This window comes from Channa argus, chromosome 15 (assembly GCF_033026475.1).
Source record: "Channa argus isolate prfri chromosome 15, Channa argus male v1.0, whole genome shotgun sequence".
NCBI lineage: Eukaryota > Metazoa > Chordata > Actinopteri > Anabantiformes > Channidae > Channa > Channa argus.
In genome coordinates this window covers 23485311-23500632 of record NC_090211.1, presented here as the reverse complement: position 1 = coordinate 23500632, position 15322 = coordinate 23485311, and the positions used below count along the sequence as shown (strand labels likewise).

Here is a 15322-nt window from a genome sequence, read left to right as displayed (position 1 = left end):
CTCTATGATGAGCAACAGGAAGTGGTTTGTGCTGAGCAGGTTCATACACAGAGGATCAAACCCAGGCAGGAGGTCTCACTCAGCTGATTTCTGGAGACTAAAACCACTGTTGCTGGAGGCCTGTTTGGTTCTTGAGAGGTCCTGGAGTGCATTAAGACTATTCAAGACTGTGCTGGGGTCATTTAGTCCTTCAGAGGGTTAGGGTTAGGACTGCTGAAATATTTCTCTTAATCTAGACCACAGAAAATAGTAATTATATACATTCAGTAGCCTTTTTATTAGGTACACCTGTACAATCTAAGGTAAATGGCTGCTTGTATAGTACTTTTATGCAAATATTTACAATGTTGCTTATCATTCACACAAGTTGCTAACCTGACCAGGAATTGAATCACTGACCCTGTGGATGAATGCCTTACTAACTGAGTTACAGCTGCCTATGTAATCCAATCCAGCAGCTCTGCCTTGAATTCTACTTTTGCAAACTTATAGTTTACCAGTTTTAAGAACAAACTGTCAGAAAGGACATAGTTCTATGTGTTTCTTAAGGTCACAGTGGCTGGTAGAGTCATACTGGAGAGTATTATAAGAAAAGGTGATTCCAATGTTTTGGCAACACCACATTTAAAATTATTTTATATATTACAGAAAAATATCTTTGTGAGTCCCTAGAACCCCTGACAAATCTCATTTTCTTTTTCATTTCTCAAGAGATTTCAGATATCAATAAAATCAGTAATTTTAGTTCCCAAAGTCTTTGAGTTTTCCAGGTGCTTGTGGGGACAATTCAAGACAGTCTACGGCATTTAAAACATTTTAAGAATCCTTTGTTTGGCTTTGTGATTCGTCATTAATTATGTTTGACGCTTTTAAAGATAATCTAGTGTCTTTAGATGACTTTCAGGACTTAAAATGGTTTGTGAGATCCTTCTAAGGTTGTAAGAGCTTCTTAAGATTTTCTAGATGCCTGTGGGTTGTTTAACAGAGTCTTAGGACTTGTTCCAGTACCTCAATTTCTAATGACTGATGGTCTAGTAATATTTAGGCATTTGATTATCTGATTTAGACACATTATAAACATTTCAGGATTTTTTTTTTTCCTGTAACCTTTTACAATTCTTGCAAGAATTTTTTGTATTAAATATCAGGAGACCTTCCATTTGTTCTTAGCAGCCTTTCATAGTTTTTGTTGATTTATAAAGAATGTATTGAAAGTTCATTGTGTCCTTCAAAATATTTCAAGAGTCACTAGTTTCCAGGAAGTTTGAGTGTTAAGTTGAGTAAATGGGTCTTATAAAAGGTTTCAGACAACTGATTTTCCAGGATGCCATGGAAAGTCTGCAATTGATATTTGTGAAGAGTGGGTGGTCTGTCAGAGCAAAGAGGATCTTTGGTTGCTGAAGAGACATCAGAGCTCCTAAACTTCAAACGTTCATTTTCCTATAGTTTCTTCTGCTTCTGCAGCTTTTGGTGAGTTTTTACATTCCAGCTCAGATTCTTTATTTATTCACAACTACATAAATTAAAATTTATTAGAAACAGCTTTATAATTTAATCAGTTTGTTCAGACAGACTTTTAGATTTTCTGTCTGCATGTAGGAAATACTTCCTCAAACCAGAGGGAGGACTCTACTTAAGGTAAAACTATTAATACTGCTTGTAAATGCAAACAAGTAGATAAATCAGATAAATATACTTAATTTATTAAAAGTGTACAGCAATCTACTGATACTGTAAAACACATTTAGTTTTACAGTATCAGTAGATTGTTAGTGAATATTCTTGTCCCACAGAACCAAACTAAAACACAAGAATCTGTTTGTTACATGAAGTGAAACTTCTGGGCAGTTTAAAATTATGAAGGATCAGAGCGGTAAAGATGATGTGATGAAGATTCTGGAAGAAGCTCCAAACGCCAGGAAAGCTCTGCTGGAAAACTATGACAACCTTCTAAAGGTGTCTGAGTACTGCCACAACAACTACCTACAGGTTACTACTACTACTATTTCTAATACTGCTATGATATATACTGCTAATACTACTTGTGCTAAGCTAAGTGTTCCCTCTGTCTCCAGTCTTTGGGCTAAGTTAAGCTAAAAGATACTTCTGCTTATTGCCTTTGTGCTAAGTTAAGTGGTCACTGCCCCTGTCTCCAGACTTTATGATAAGCTAAGCTAACACTTGCCTCTGCTAACACTCCATCTAATCCAGGTAGGTGAGGACAGCATGAAGGCATTGGAGGAAACTAAAAACTTCACCACCCAATCATTGGCCAGCGTCGCCTACCAGATCACCACTCTGGCCAGTAACGTGCTTAGTCTGCTTGATGCTCAAACCAATCAGCTTCGTCAGATGGAATCGTCCATCAACATCATTGGAGAGGTGAGAAAAACCCTACACTTAAGTGTGTGACAACTCAGTTTGTATTTACTTAATATTTAGTTTAGTTTTGTATACCACTGGCTTTGGGTTAGTTTCATTAGTGAGGGTTTGTTTTAGATGGTTCCTTTACTCCTCCTAACTGTTGGGAATGTCTTCTGAAGTCACGTCACTGTTACATTAACTGCTCTTTTTATAGTACAAATACTGCTTGGTTATTAAGTAGTTGTATCAGTGTACTTAACTTTAATGAACTGAAAACTGAAAATTTTTTGCTGCTTGTTATGTAAATTCAATTTTCTGTGTCTGTCTTTCTTGCCTCTGACTTTGTGCAGAGAATACAGACCCAGGTCATCTGTGTTTGTGATGATGACCTCTCCAACGGGGGATGCGGGGGTGGGCTGAATGAATGGAGCGTCTGTTTTCTGTTGCTTTTGTGTTTTTAACTAAACTACTGACCATGGCAGTGATTTAAACTCCTGCTCATCAGTTCAATTGCTTTATTTATCTTTTATATGGTTTTTCAGTCTATGACTGCCTTACCTTAGACCACTGTGCTCCCAAGTTCTTTCAGGCAGTAAAGTGTATGTTTAAATGTTGAACAGTTGACTGTGGACTGCTGCAGCTGCTTTAATCCTGCAAACTGTTCACTTACTGCAGGGGAAAGTAAATCTTCTATTCATCTGCTCTTTATTTTAAAATCCTTATATTTTAATGACCGAGGTCCTTATGAATCCATGTGAATCAAAGATATTTTACTAAACATAGAAAAGAGAAGTTTTAGACTTTCAGTTTCTCTCAACAAATTGTTCAAAGTGATCTGTGTCCAGATGAGTGTGGTAAAAACAACATTCTTATTGCAAAATCTTATTTATTTAATGTTTGAGCAAAGTCTGATAAAATTACATTAACTAAAAACCAAAAGAAAACAGGGACCCATGCTTTATTGTGAACTTTATTAAACCTGCTGCTGTTTCACTTGTTCCCATCAGACAGTGGAGATGCACAAAGAGAAAGTTTCTCGCAGAGAGATTGGCGTGTTCACAGTCGTTAGACGAGTCCCACGCAGCCACAAGATCCTCCCCCCTCAACCTGCAGCAGCACAGCCTCGCCCAGTGTATAGCCGTCGACCAATCAACTATCAGCAGCTGGATGGGGTGGGGCACGGCATGAAGGTAAGATACACCCACAGTGTTTCACTGGTGTGTGAGTTTGTTGCCTGTAAACCTGCTAATGTAGAGTTTACATTGGAAAATTTCTGGTTTTAATCAGGTTAATCAGACGTTTTAAATTTCAGTTTTAGAGTTAATATACTGTAGAAAGAAAAGAGCAGCTTTTTCAGAGCGGAAGAAGCCACAAACAGCTAAAGCAGAAGTGAAATTTTGTTCTCAGTGTCTGCTGAAGTGATGCTTACAGGAAGAGTTGGTGGCAGTAGTAAACCACAGGAGCAGAAGTGATGCTGCAGTAAAAGTTCCTCATTTAGACTTTTATTATAAATTTTCTGACTGAATTATCTGGTTTTACATCCTCTTTACTTCCTGCTGAGAGTCTCTGACTGTGAATAACTGCAAACTGTGTTCACATGCACTTCAGTAACTTTTTAGAGGATGGACAGGCAGGAAATGCCTGTCACTTGTCCAGAATGGGCAAAAAGACAGATTTACAGATCATACACATAAATGTGCATATTTTTAAAAATTTGGTCAAATTCCAGGTCATGTCTGTAGACAGTACCTGAGCTGGACGACCTCCTCTGCACCACAAAGAGCTGGAAAAAGGACAGACATCATTCACATCTACAGAAGAAACAAACACATAGAAGAGGAGGCGGGGACCAAAATAACAAATACATAAATGTTGTGACATTGTTTACACCAGACTTTTAAAGACCTGGACTTGCCTGTCCACCAAAATGGTAATGTCAGTCTTTAAAGTGCAGAACAGTGCAGGTGTCGACCTGTCCCTTTCCTAACAAAATATGCTAGAAAAATTTTAAGTAAAGGAGGAAATTGCATAATGACACAAATATTTTGAATAAGAAAGGGCTGAATAATAAGTGCTGAGAGAACAGGTGATGGAACTGGATCATCTTCTAGTTTAGTTCAGCTGTGGATTTTCAGCAGAAAGCACATTAAGCTTCTGTAAATATGTTTATTGGATTTAATGTTTGTGAAACTGCAGTATAAGAATCACATCCTTTTACTGAAGTAAATGCTCCATTACAATGAGAAGTGCTGCGTTAGTGTGTGCACCATGACAGGGAAACACAACTAAAGAGGAGAACCACTGCTATTTTATATCATGTGTTTTATGCAGATTTTCACTCTGCAAATAACTACAAGTGTAAAAATATGCAGCATATTAAAAATGCACCATTTCCTGCTAAAATGTGTGGTGGTATAAGTAAAGGTACCTGAACATGTACTATTTGTTTCTTGCTGCAGTCTGTATTTATTAAAGAAGTGGGTTTAAACACAAACAATGGCTCTTTGTTGAGCGTGGGAAACTGTTTGGTGACTAATTAAAGCTGCTGAGGCCTGAGAGGCTCTATTGATGCTTACTCTGCTCCCCTTCTCTACTCCCCCACCCCCCACAGGTCTCTGGGAAACAGTCGGACAGAACGGGAACGATCCGTAAACATGGAGCCTCCGTCAGGTTCAGTTGGATTCTACGTAATTTCTTCTGATTCTTATTTTTCATGTCCAACATGAAGTCTGACTGAGGTTTCATGTGTTTCAGGTCCAACAAACCTCCTGAGCCTGTCCAGTGCCCTGTGGCCCCTCCTGTCAGCGGGTAATCCCCCAAGAGTTTGGTGTTTAAAAATGAATTTACAAACCACTGGTTGAAGATCAGGGCTTGTGTCAAATTATTACTTTAGGAGTAGCTTTCTAAACCAGAGCGACAGAACTTCATCTTTTCTGCAAACTGTACCTCACTCATTGTCCCATATCTGTAATGTTCTATTTTCTGTATGATACTGGATAACATATAAAATACTGAAGGTTCACCAACTACCTTCTTTAGAACTCATTACATGGAGCCTATCTGAGATTATTACAAGTAACATTGAATTTCTTGAACAACAGAATTTTGTTTCCAAAGACACTGCACCAAGCCCCTTTAAAAATACAGGCAATATACAAAATACTTGTGAGGCTAGTGTCCACCCACCAGATGCTGTTCTAAAGCCACCATTATAAACTTAATATACAATAAAGATGTAGTGATTTACATCTGTGCTGCTAATTAACAAATCTACGGCACAGAAAATGAAAAGCATAGTATGTTGTCGTGCTGAACTCAACTTTTCTGTATAAAGTCTATGAATGAGTGGGTTTTATTGTATGGATCTTTTAATTTGTGTTATTAGATTTTTTTGTTTGTTGTTTGTTTTTTCAGCTCCAGTTTTGGAAAAAATGTTACTCCACCAACAATTCCCCCCAACTGGGAGGCTCCACCTGAGTGTGACATTATCACCACGCTGCTGGATGAAGCCCCACCTCCACCACCACCAGCTAATGAGATGCCAAGCCAGAATGATGGTATCATCATTGCCTCTGTCCCTCCCCCCCCCCCTCCCCCTCCACTTGATTCATCCGGAGGAACAGTAGCACCACCCCCTCCCTCACCCCCCCCTCTTTTACAGAACCTGACCAATTATAACTCACTGCCCCTGACTCAACCCATGGCCCCGCTTACCAGCCTAGAGACAGGTAATGAACAAACTAAAATTGTCATTTAGCTTTTATCCAAAAGCGACTTACAAGTGAGATGAAAACAGGTTACAGCACATTAGTCTGGTTGAAGCCCTGAGTAGTTGAAACCCTAATTAGTTTGGACTAGATAATTGTAGATTAGTTAAACTTGAATGAAACAAACAATGGGTTATAAAACCCTTAAATATTCTTCAGATTATATGTCTGGAATAATAAAATTTGTTAAATGTTATTCAGATCAAAAATATCTTGAATAGGTTAAATATTTTTATTTAAAATTTTGTTTAATTTAATTAATTCCTTGTATTTTTTCATTCCTAATAAGGTCAGTTAAGATTAGTTAAGTCCCCTAAATAAGGATAAAACTAGGGTTAACTTTAATCGAGATGACATAAATTTCGATGTTGTTACACCACCTGAATTAGACAAACCTTGTTTTATTCCACCTGGATTGACTAAGCTAAAAGTTATGGATTAATTAAACCACCTAAATTAAACCTGGATTATTTAAACTTGGACTAGTTAAACCTTAAAAGAGTAAACCTGAATTAGTTCAATGACTTTAACATCATGATGGCCTCATTTCTCTTTCTCTCCGCCCTTAGTGGTGGAGGAGAACAGCCTCCCTCCCCCTCCTCCATGTGATGAATATGGTTTTCCTCCATTGACCAATGACAGTTCAGGACTGCCAGCCCCACCCCCTCCTCCACCCAGCCAGGAATCAGACGGTAATAAACCGTCTCCACTTACATTTAAAAACTTCCATTCAAAAAATCATGCAATGCAGGCTTGTACTAAAGAAAAAATATGAACTGACACATGGCCTGTCAAACAGTTCAGTGATTTTACATTTCTGCACCAGTGATGTTCCCACAAATGTAGTTAGTTTATTTATTAATATTTTGTACTAAATTACAAACTTTTCAGTCAGTATTTTAGGAAATGTACCAGACTCCATAAATGCATTTAGCAAGGCTAGGCTTATGCTTCTTCTGTGGTGTTTTGTCTGCAGTGACCCTCCCGTCCCGGAGGAGTCGCCACCGTCGCTCGGCCCCCACCACTCGCACTCTTTCTCTGAGGGTCCGCTCAGGGCCTGCCTCCCGCTGTCGCTATACCCGATCTCTCTTTCTACCCTCTGTCCAATCATGTAAGCTGATGGAGGACACACTCCAATAGAATCTTAGCGGAGACAGAAATTCTGAAGATGACTTATGAAGATTTCAGGAACACCAGACCATGATTTCATTTTATTATGAAATATTGAGTGAATATGAGTTCAAACTTTATAGAAAATGAAATGCATAGTTTGTCTTGGCAGACAGATCACTATGTCTGTAGGTCTGACTCAGCTTCTTTCTGTCAGTGATCATCCCCCCTCCTCCACCCTACCCTCCACCCTGCGCTCCTCCTCCCTCTACCTCTTCTTCCTCCTTCACCCTTCTCCCTTGCTCCTACTCCTCTGCTTCACCTCGACTCTGCTTACCTGCTCGCCTCGAACACCTGGGTAAGACAACAAGTATTGTGTGTAGTTAGTATTTTATTATTTCCAATAATAGAACTCTTCCTACAAATAGTAATTGGACTACAATTTTGTAGAGTAGTAGTACTGGTATTTACTATTACTACTACAGTACTAAAGCAGTACTATCACACTTTAGAGCACATACACAAGATCCTGAGCATGAAAACAGTCAAAGCTCTGCCTCCTTCAATTTGATTGGCCAATTAAAGCTGTCACTCACATGACTTGTGCGGTGTTATCTTAGATCTGGAGATCCCAGCTCCGCCCCCTCCTCTCCTATTGGACGATGAAGGTGGCTTTGATGACATCATGCCGCCCCTTCCTCCACCAGTGGACTATGACACCAATGGCCCCCCAGACTACCTGGAGAAAGGTAGTAGTACATGTACTACAGATAAGTTACAAATACAGCAGTTCTGTTTATATGATGTTTGACAACAAACTCCACATGGTGACAGTCTTACAATGAGCCCCACTGCAGTCAGTACTGCAGTTTGGGTATCTGTTTACGTTCTAAACGCAGTTCTCTGTGTGTTCAGTGGTGGCGCTGTACTCCTACAAAGCAACGAAACCTGATGACCTGTCCATCACTGAGGGCGACATCATCTATTTGACGCATCGCCATAATGACGGCTGGTGTCAGGGTGTCCTGAATGGTACCCAAGGCTTCTTCCCTGAAAACTATGTCCAATCATGCAACTAGATTGTTGCCATGGAGACAGCACCATCAGTGTGTCCTCTGCTGCTCCTCAGAGGTAAAAATCAGGAAATGCAAGAGGCCCATGAAAATGTTAAAGTACTGCAGTTGGTACTAGGACTGGGCAATATATTAAGCAACTTTTTGATTAATTTCTGTTTTTGAACAATGTGAAAAATACATAAATTAAAAATTGTGATAAGTTCTCCCTCTGCTGTCTGTCAAACTACAGCAGCTCTTTAGAGTTATGATAATAACATCAGCTTTCACCATTTTCTTGGAAACACGTGGAAGTTTGTTGGCTTGGTTAGTAACAAGCTGGAGTAATGGTAGCTGCAGTACATGAAGACACTGACATAAAACCAAAAAAAGATCATGATCCAGAAATGCCAGACATCCCAGCTTATTCTGCTTCTATTTGTGTGCCAGAGGACGGTTCTTAACCGCTGTTGTTAACAACTGTTGCTGTGTGGTGGACTGTGCACTGTCGTCAGGGACATTACTGAATTTAGGTTACTGGTGATTTGGAAATGTTCACATAAGCCTGTGCCATAGTGTTTATGATGATGATTTCTGCCCATGTTAAAAATGTGTAACATTGTGATATTGACAATTACCATGTACATGCTGTAAAGTTGGCATCTGACATGAGCAACAACCACAGCAAGCAATGTGAAAGGGTCTAAGGAAGAGTTAGTCCTGGAAATAAAGCTTAATCTGTTGTTTGGAAATGGTTCAGCAACAAATAGAATGTGAATTAAACATTTGTGATTTGTAAATTATCTCTAAAACCAAATCAGCATGAATCAAAGTAGTTTCACCAGCTCAAACACAAACATCAGAGTAAAAAAAACAAGATCATGGTGGGTGTTAGAGCAACAACCATAACAAACTTTTTAGAGTCTTTAGGTAATGGTTAATTACTAAAACTTTGTCATGATTAGTATCAGCACCCACTGATATAATAAAGAGCAATATTATTATTACTGTAATATTGCCAAACCCTAGTTCACAATATTCAGTTACTTTAGGCGTGTGTTATTTTTTTTTTACTGTTGCACAGATGCTCATATTTTTCTCCTAGTTTTAGTTACTAGTGAACAGTTTCAATAAGCCTATTTTTAAATGTTTTTATTTTTGTGTTGAGCTCGTTTCAACAAAACAAAACTGATAACTGGATTTAACATTTTGGCCATATCGCCCAGCCCTAGTTGGTACGCATAACACACAATCTTTTCATGTTTTTCATTCACTTTCCTACAAAAATATGCTGAAAAACTGGTAAAAGTAAAATTAATTAAATGTTCTACAGGACACGAACAAGCACAGTTTCAGTTGCACATTTCTAGAGTAGAAAGTATTTATCTGATTGAAGCTCCTTTTGCTCTATTTAGAGTTTGAACAAGCCAATAAACCAGTGGAAATTAAATGCACAGTATCTGTAAAAGTTAACTGAACATTTACACATGTAAACCTGTGTTTTGGAAAATTGGGCACATAAATATAAAAAAATATATATATATATAATATAAAAAGAAAAAAAATGTTCTTATGTAAATTAAAAACACTGATCCTTTGATCAGCAGATTAAGATTCTGTGTAATGAAGTTTGTTTACAGAGTAAGTGTAGACAGTTGTGTGACTGTACTCTGGGCTAAATAAAAAAGCTATTGAGGTGCTGCTGCCCCCCTGTGGGGCACAGACACAAACTACAGATCTCAAACTAATTATTCGTATATTTCTAATCTGTCAATTTTTACTTTAGAACAGTGAAAAATTTTTAACTTGTAATTATTGGGGCAGTAAGATTCTTATGAACAGGAGGATTTTTTTATGTACCATTAGCATTGTTTTCAAATTATAAATAAATAAATAAATCTTTGAATTGTTTTCAGTAGTCTTTTTCTATTGTTTATTGTTCTTTTCTTTTAATGTTTTTCTTTACTTAATTTTTTAGAATGTTCTGATTCATTTTTTCATAGGTATTTTTTTATCTTAAGGATATACTGAAATAACACTCTATTGTCTGCTGTCCCTTCCTTACCCAGCTATGTTTCATCTTGATATTCCATGTCTTTCAACCTGGACACAGTGATCTTGGATCTGGTTCTAACAAAGATTAAAAATTGCATGTTTCCCCAATTTTCCAAACATAAGAGCAGTAGTTTTAGTAAGAATTCAGAAGCCAAAACACTAATAAACCACGTTTGCCACAAAAAAAAATTTTAAAGTCACATTTTTCTGCTGTTTCCTCCATTTGTTTTGTTATCACTACTAAATAAAGCAGTAATTAGTGAACATAAGTAATCATTGTTGGTGATTTTAGAAATCAAGTTTTTAAAGTGTTTCTCTCCATGAATCTGTACATGAATTAAACTGAAAAAAGTCCTAAGGATTTTATATTTCTGCAGAAACTTTATTTATGAGGCACATATGGAACAAATCTGGATTTTTTTTTGACTCACTAGTTTACCTGCAAAATATGCTGAACAATTTGTAAATGTAAAATTAATTTAATGTTCTACAGGACATGGGGAATAAAGGTGTTTATAAAAGTGTAACAGCACAGTTTCAGTTACACATTGGCTGCAGCAGAAATTATTTATTTGATTGAAGCTTTAGCTCTATTTAGAGTTTAAATAAGCCAATAAACCAATCGAAATTACATTTGTTTTTAACTTTTATGTAAAGTCAATTAACATATCAAAGTATTTTTACTTTTACATGAATACTGAGCCTATAAACGTCTCCAGCCACTGGTTCCCTGTCACAGCCCACACACCTGGTTCCATACTTGCTGCTGCTCTGTTTCAGTCCCTGCACTCAGCAGTATTTATGGACTCTGGTGCTCACTGTTTGTCTCTGTGCTGACTCGTTTTGTTTGACATACGCCTTTATCAGACTTTTTCCCTAGTTTCTTTTAGTCTGATCCCTGAGTCTTTGCTGTATAGCCTGTCTATGGGTTTGAGTCCTCTACCTTCCTGCCCGGTGTCATTCACATGCAGTGAAACTCATACATTTGTGATGTAAACTGCAAACAAAATTTCAAAGGTGAAAATACCAGCAAAGAAGCAGTTGTGTTGATGATGACAAAGATTAGTGTAAACAAAGAGACCAGAAAATATTTAAATTACCATCTGGGTTTGAAGTACTCAGATGTTCTCCATTTGTTAAGTGTATAAATACTCTTTTAGATGTAAAAGTGGAGATTAGAACGGGATGACAGGTAACAACAGAGACTTCTGCACCTTTAGATGCTGTTGTTCATTTGAACCAAAGGTCTTCACTCATACAACATGTTTCTCTCTCCAATAAAAGCCCTCGATCCCAAAATCTCATGGGTTAATTTGTCTGTAATGTTGCAGAAAACTACTCAGCAGTTTCATCTTTATGATATTTAGTTAGCTCCAGTGCTGAAGAGATGAAGAGTTCTGTTTTCAGCAGCTTTTAGAATATTATGTGTGCAGAGAGTGATAGCTCGTTCCATCATCGTGGAATCACTGAGCTGAAGTTTTCTTTGGTGTCTTCTAGAAAGGAGCTGTGTGTCTTCCAGTGTGCAGTTACTTGTCCTACCAACCTGCCTGATGTTTTTTTTGTTGCTCTTTTCTTTTCTCTCGTCAATTTCCACTCACCCCAACCAGTCAAGGCAGATGGCCCCCCACCCTGAGCCTGGTTCTGCTGGAGGTTTCTTCTGTTAAAGGGAGTTTTTCCTTTCCACTGTTACCTAGGACTTGCTTAAGGGGGAATTGTTGGGTTTTCTCTATAATCTTTATAGTCTTGACTTTATTCTGCAAAGTTCCTTGAGATGACTATGTTGTGAATTGGCGCTTTATAAATAAAGTTCAATTGAATTGAATTGACCATGAGCCCTGTGGCACACTGGTAGAGAGTCAGAAACATGCCCCTGCCAAGGTACCTTGAAAGTGTGTGCAGACAAGTAAGACCGAAGCCCAACTAGAGCTGATCCAGAGATGCCCAATTCAAAAAGCGTGGGCAGGAGCACCCGATGGCTCACAGTGTCAAAGGGTGCAGATAGATGGAGTAGGATTAAGACAGAAGATTGACATTCACCTTTTGCAGCCCATAGAGATTCCACGGCCATCAGGAGTGCTGTTTCTGTGGAGTAGTAATAATAATAATAATAAAAATAATTAATTTTATTTATAAAGCACTTTACATTTGCTAACAAATCTCAAAGTGCTACACAAGCGGATTAAGACCAAGAATAAAACATAACATGTAAAGCCTAAAAACATATAAAACATAGAATAACACAGCATTAAAGTAAAAAGTAATGATCACTTTAAAATGTTTTTCTGGATGGGGAGCCAGTGAAGTGAAGGACAGGAGTGATGTGTTGGTGTTTCCGCACTCTCATAAGGATCCTGGCGGCGCTGTTTTGAACATATTGGAGCTTTTGAAGGCTCCTGCCGGAGATCCAATGAGAAGTGTATTGCAGTAGTCCAGCCTGGAGGAGACAAAAGCGTGGACCAGCCTTTCAGCGTCACAGAGGGACAGGGAGGGGCGGAGTTTGGCTATGTTTCTCAGATGAAAAAATGCAATTTTGCAGAGGTGTTGGACATGTGTTTCGAATGACAGGTGGGGGTCGAACTTGACCCCCAGGTTGCTAACAGAGTTGGACAGAGTAATGGTGTGACCAGAAAAGAGATACAATTTATGGGTGAGGAATGAAGCTGATGGGTGGTGCCAACTAGAAGTGCTTTGGTTTTGATGCTGTTTAGCTGAAGGAAGTTCTCTGTCATCCATACCTTAACGTCCTCCAGGCAACAGGTGAGAGTTGAAGGAAGTGTCGGTGGGGTCGGGCTCAGTCTCATGTAGAGCTGAGTATCATCAGCATAGCAGTGGAAGGAGACTCCATGGTTGCCAAGTGGGAGCATGTAGATGTTGAAAAGGGTTGGCCCAAGAACCGACCCCTGTGGCACCCCACAGGTGACCAAGTGTAGCTGAGATTTGGCATCCCCTAGGGCCACACACTCAGCTCTATTTGTGAGATAGGAACTAAACCACCCTAAAGCAGTGCCAGAAAAACCAACAGTATGCTGCAGACGATGGAGGATTTTCTGGTCAACTTTATCAAAAGCGGCAGTGAGGTCCAGAAGAATGACAAGAGATGGGAAGCCCTGGTCAGCAGCCATTAGGAGGTCGTTAGTGACCCTGACCAGGGCTGTCTCTGTGCTGTGGGAGGGGTGGAAACCAGATTGAAATGTTTCGAACAGATTGTGTCTTTTGAGGTGATCCTGGAGCTGGGCTAAGACAGCTTTTTCCAGGACCTTTGATAGGAATGGAAGATTGGAGATTGCATGATTGTTTGCCATGACTTCAGGATCCAGGGAGGGTTTTTTTTAAACGTGATGTAATTATTGCAGTTTTCAGTGATGTTGGGATTGTGCCACTCTGGAGGGAGTAATTAATGATACTGGTGATGAGTTGGCTTATGTTTGAGACATTCGCTTTTACCAAGGGAGTAGGGATAGGGTCCAGGGTGCACGTTGAGGGTTTCATCCTCTGTATGATAACTTCAACTTCTTTCACAGTAGTAGCCGAACACTTTGACAGACAGCCTTCTGGCCTTGAAGTGGGGAGGTCAGGGGGTTGAGGGTTTATTACAGACAGTGAGGAGCGGTAAAATGTTCAATGAAACTGTTGCACTGTTCCTCTGTGTGGTTGCTGCCAGTGTGGGTTTGGGGTTTTAGTAGATGACTTATTATGGAAAGGAGTTGTTTTGAGTTCCCGGGGCTGTTATTGATTATATTTGAGTAATACTGTGATCTGGCAGTGGCAAGTGCTTTGGAGTAGTTTTTTTGATGATCCCAGTAGGGAATTTTATGGACAGTTAAGTTGGTTGAGACAAAGCGACGCTCAAGGGCCCGCCCAGCTGTTTTCATCTGTCGGAGCTCCCTTGTAAACCACGGTGCAGATTTTGAAAAAGTGACCACACGTGATCTAACAGGAGCATGGGCCTCAAGGATATTCTGGAGGTTGTTATAGTAGTCCACTAGGTCTGTGACTGAGGGGAGTTCCAGGACAATGGAGAGATTTTTGATGTCAGCATTTAAGTGACAGAGATTTATGTTTCTCAGATTCCTGAACCGGATACAACGCTGTGGGTTTGGAGACAGTGTATATGAGGGGAAGTCCATTGAAATTATTTTGTGGTCCGCGACACCCAGGTCGTATACTTGGAGGTTAGAAATGGGGATAGAGTCAGTAATGACTAAGTCGAGGATATGGCCCTTACTATGGGTGGGGACCTCAACTTTCTGCCTTAGGTTTAAGCAGTCCAGCAGTTCTAAGCACTCAGCAGCAGAATGATTGGAAGGTGTGTCCACATGGTTGTTCAGATCTCCGAGTATCAACGCGTTGGGTGATGATGTGCAGAAAGCTGAAAGGAGTTCATACATTTCTGTGATGAAACCCGTGTTGCTTTGGTGGCCGGTAAATAAGAAGTATTACTATAAGGAGTGGATGTTTACATTTAATTGCCAAACATTCAAAGGTAGACAGTCTAGAAAAAGGGAGGGGTGACAGTTTCAGATCAGATTTCAGATTCACGGTGGAATATGACTAGGCCCCCACCATTCTTTAAGGCAGACTGGCTGTGACTGACATTGAGGAGGTTGTTCTAGGAGAGAAAGTCTGAGAGTTTATTGAAGAATGCTTTTTCCAGGGTCTTGTCCAGAAATTGAAGAAGAGCGATTGGCCTGTAATGAGAAGGCTTCTTAAGAGGTGGGGTAAATTGGACCTGCTTGAATGAGGTTGGAAAAGTGCCTCTTGTGAAAGATGTAATGTTTTGTGTATTGTATGGCATTAGCATGGGTGCAACTGCTTGAAGGAGAATGGAAGGGATCGGATCCAGAGATAAGGTGGTCGGATGATTAGATAAATTTAATGAAAAGCTGAATTATTTGTTTTTCATGCAGAATGACATCCCTGACCTTCCATTGTACTGTCTCAGTCCAGTGAGTGCTGTCAAACCCTCTTTTGGTA

General features: G+C 39.3%; 1 protein-coding gene across 6 annotated transcripts; it reads left to right on the top strand.

Annotated features, from left to right (window-relative positions):
* The first annotated feature begins 1357 nt into the window (after nt 1-1357).
* Nucleotides 1358-10204, top strand: abi3a (ABI family, member 3a). 6 transcript variants are annotated; one of them, XM_067477176.1, is made up of 13 exons: nt 1358-1470; nt 1600-1638; nt 1833-1989; nt 2212-2382; nt 3372-3554; nt 4976-5034; nt 5119-5172; nt 5779-6092; nt 6701-6823; nt 7108-7242; nt 7459-7599; nt 7862-7990; nt 8157-10204. In XM_067477176.1, exons 3-13 carry the CDS (start codon nt 1858-1860, stop codon nt 8318-8320), a joined length of 1605 nt encoding a protein of 534 aa, XP_067333277.1. In that variant the 5' UTR covers nt 1358-1470; nt 1600-1638; nt 1833-1857; the 3' UTR covers nt 8321-10204. The 6 variants fall into 6 exon arrangements, with proteins under 6 accessions (XP_067333277.1, XP_067333276.1, XP_067333279.1 ...); XM_067477175.1 differs by having other exon boundaries at nt 1794-1989; XM_067477178.1 differs by lacking the exon at nt 1600-1638.
* The last annotated feature ends 5118 nt before the right edge of the window (nt 10205-15322 follow it).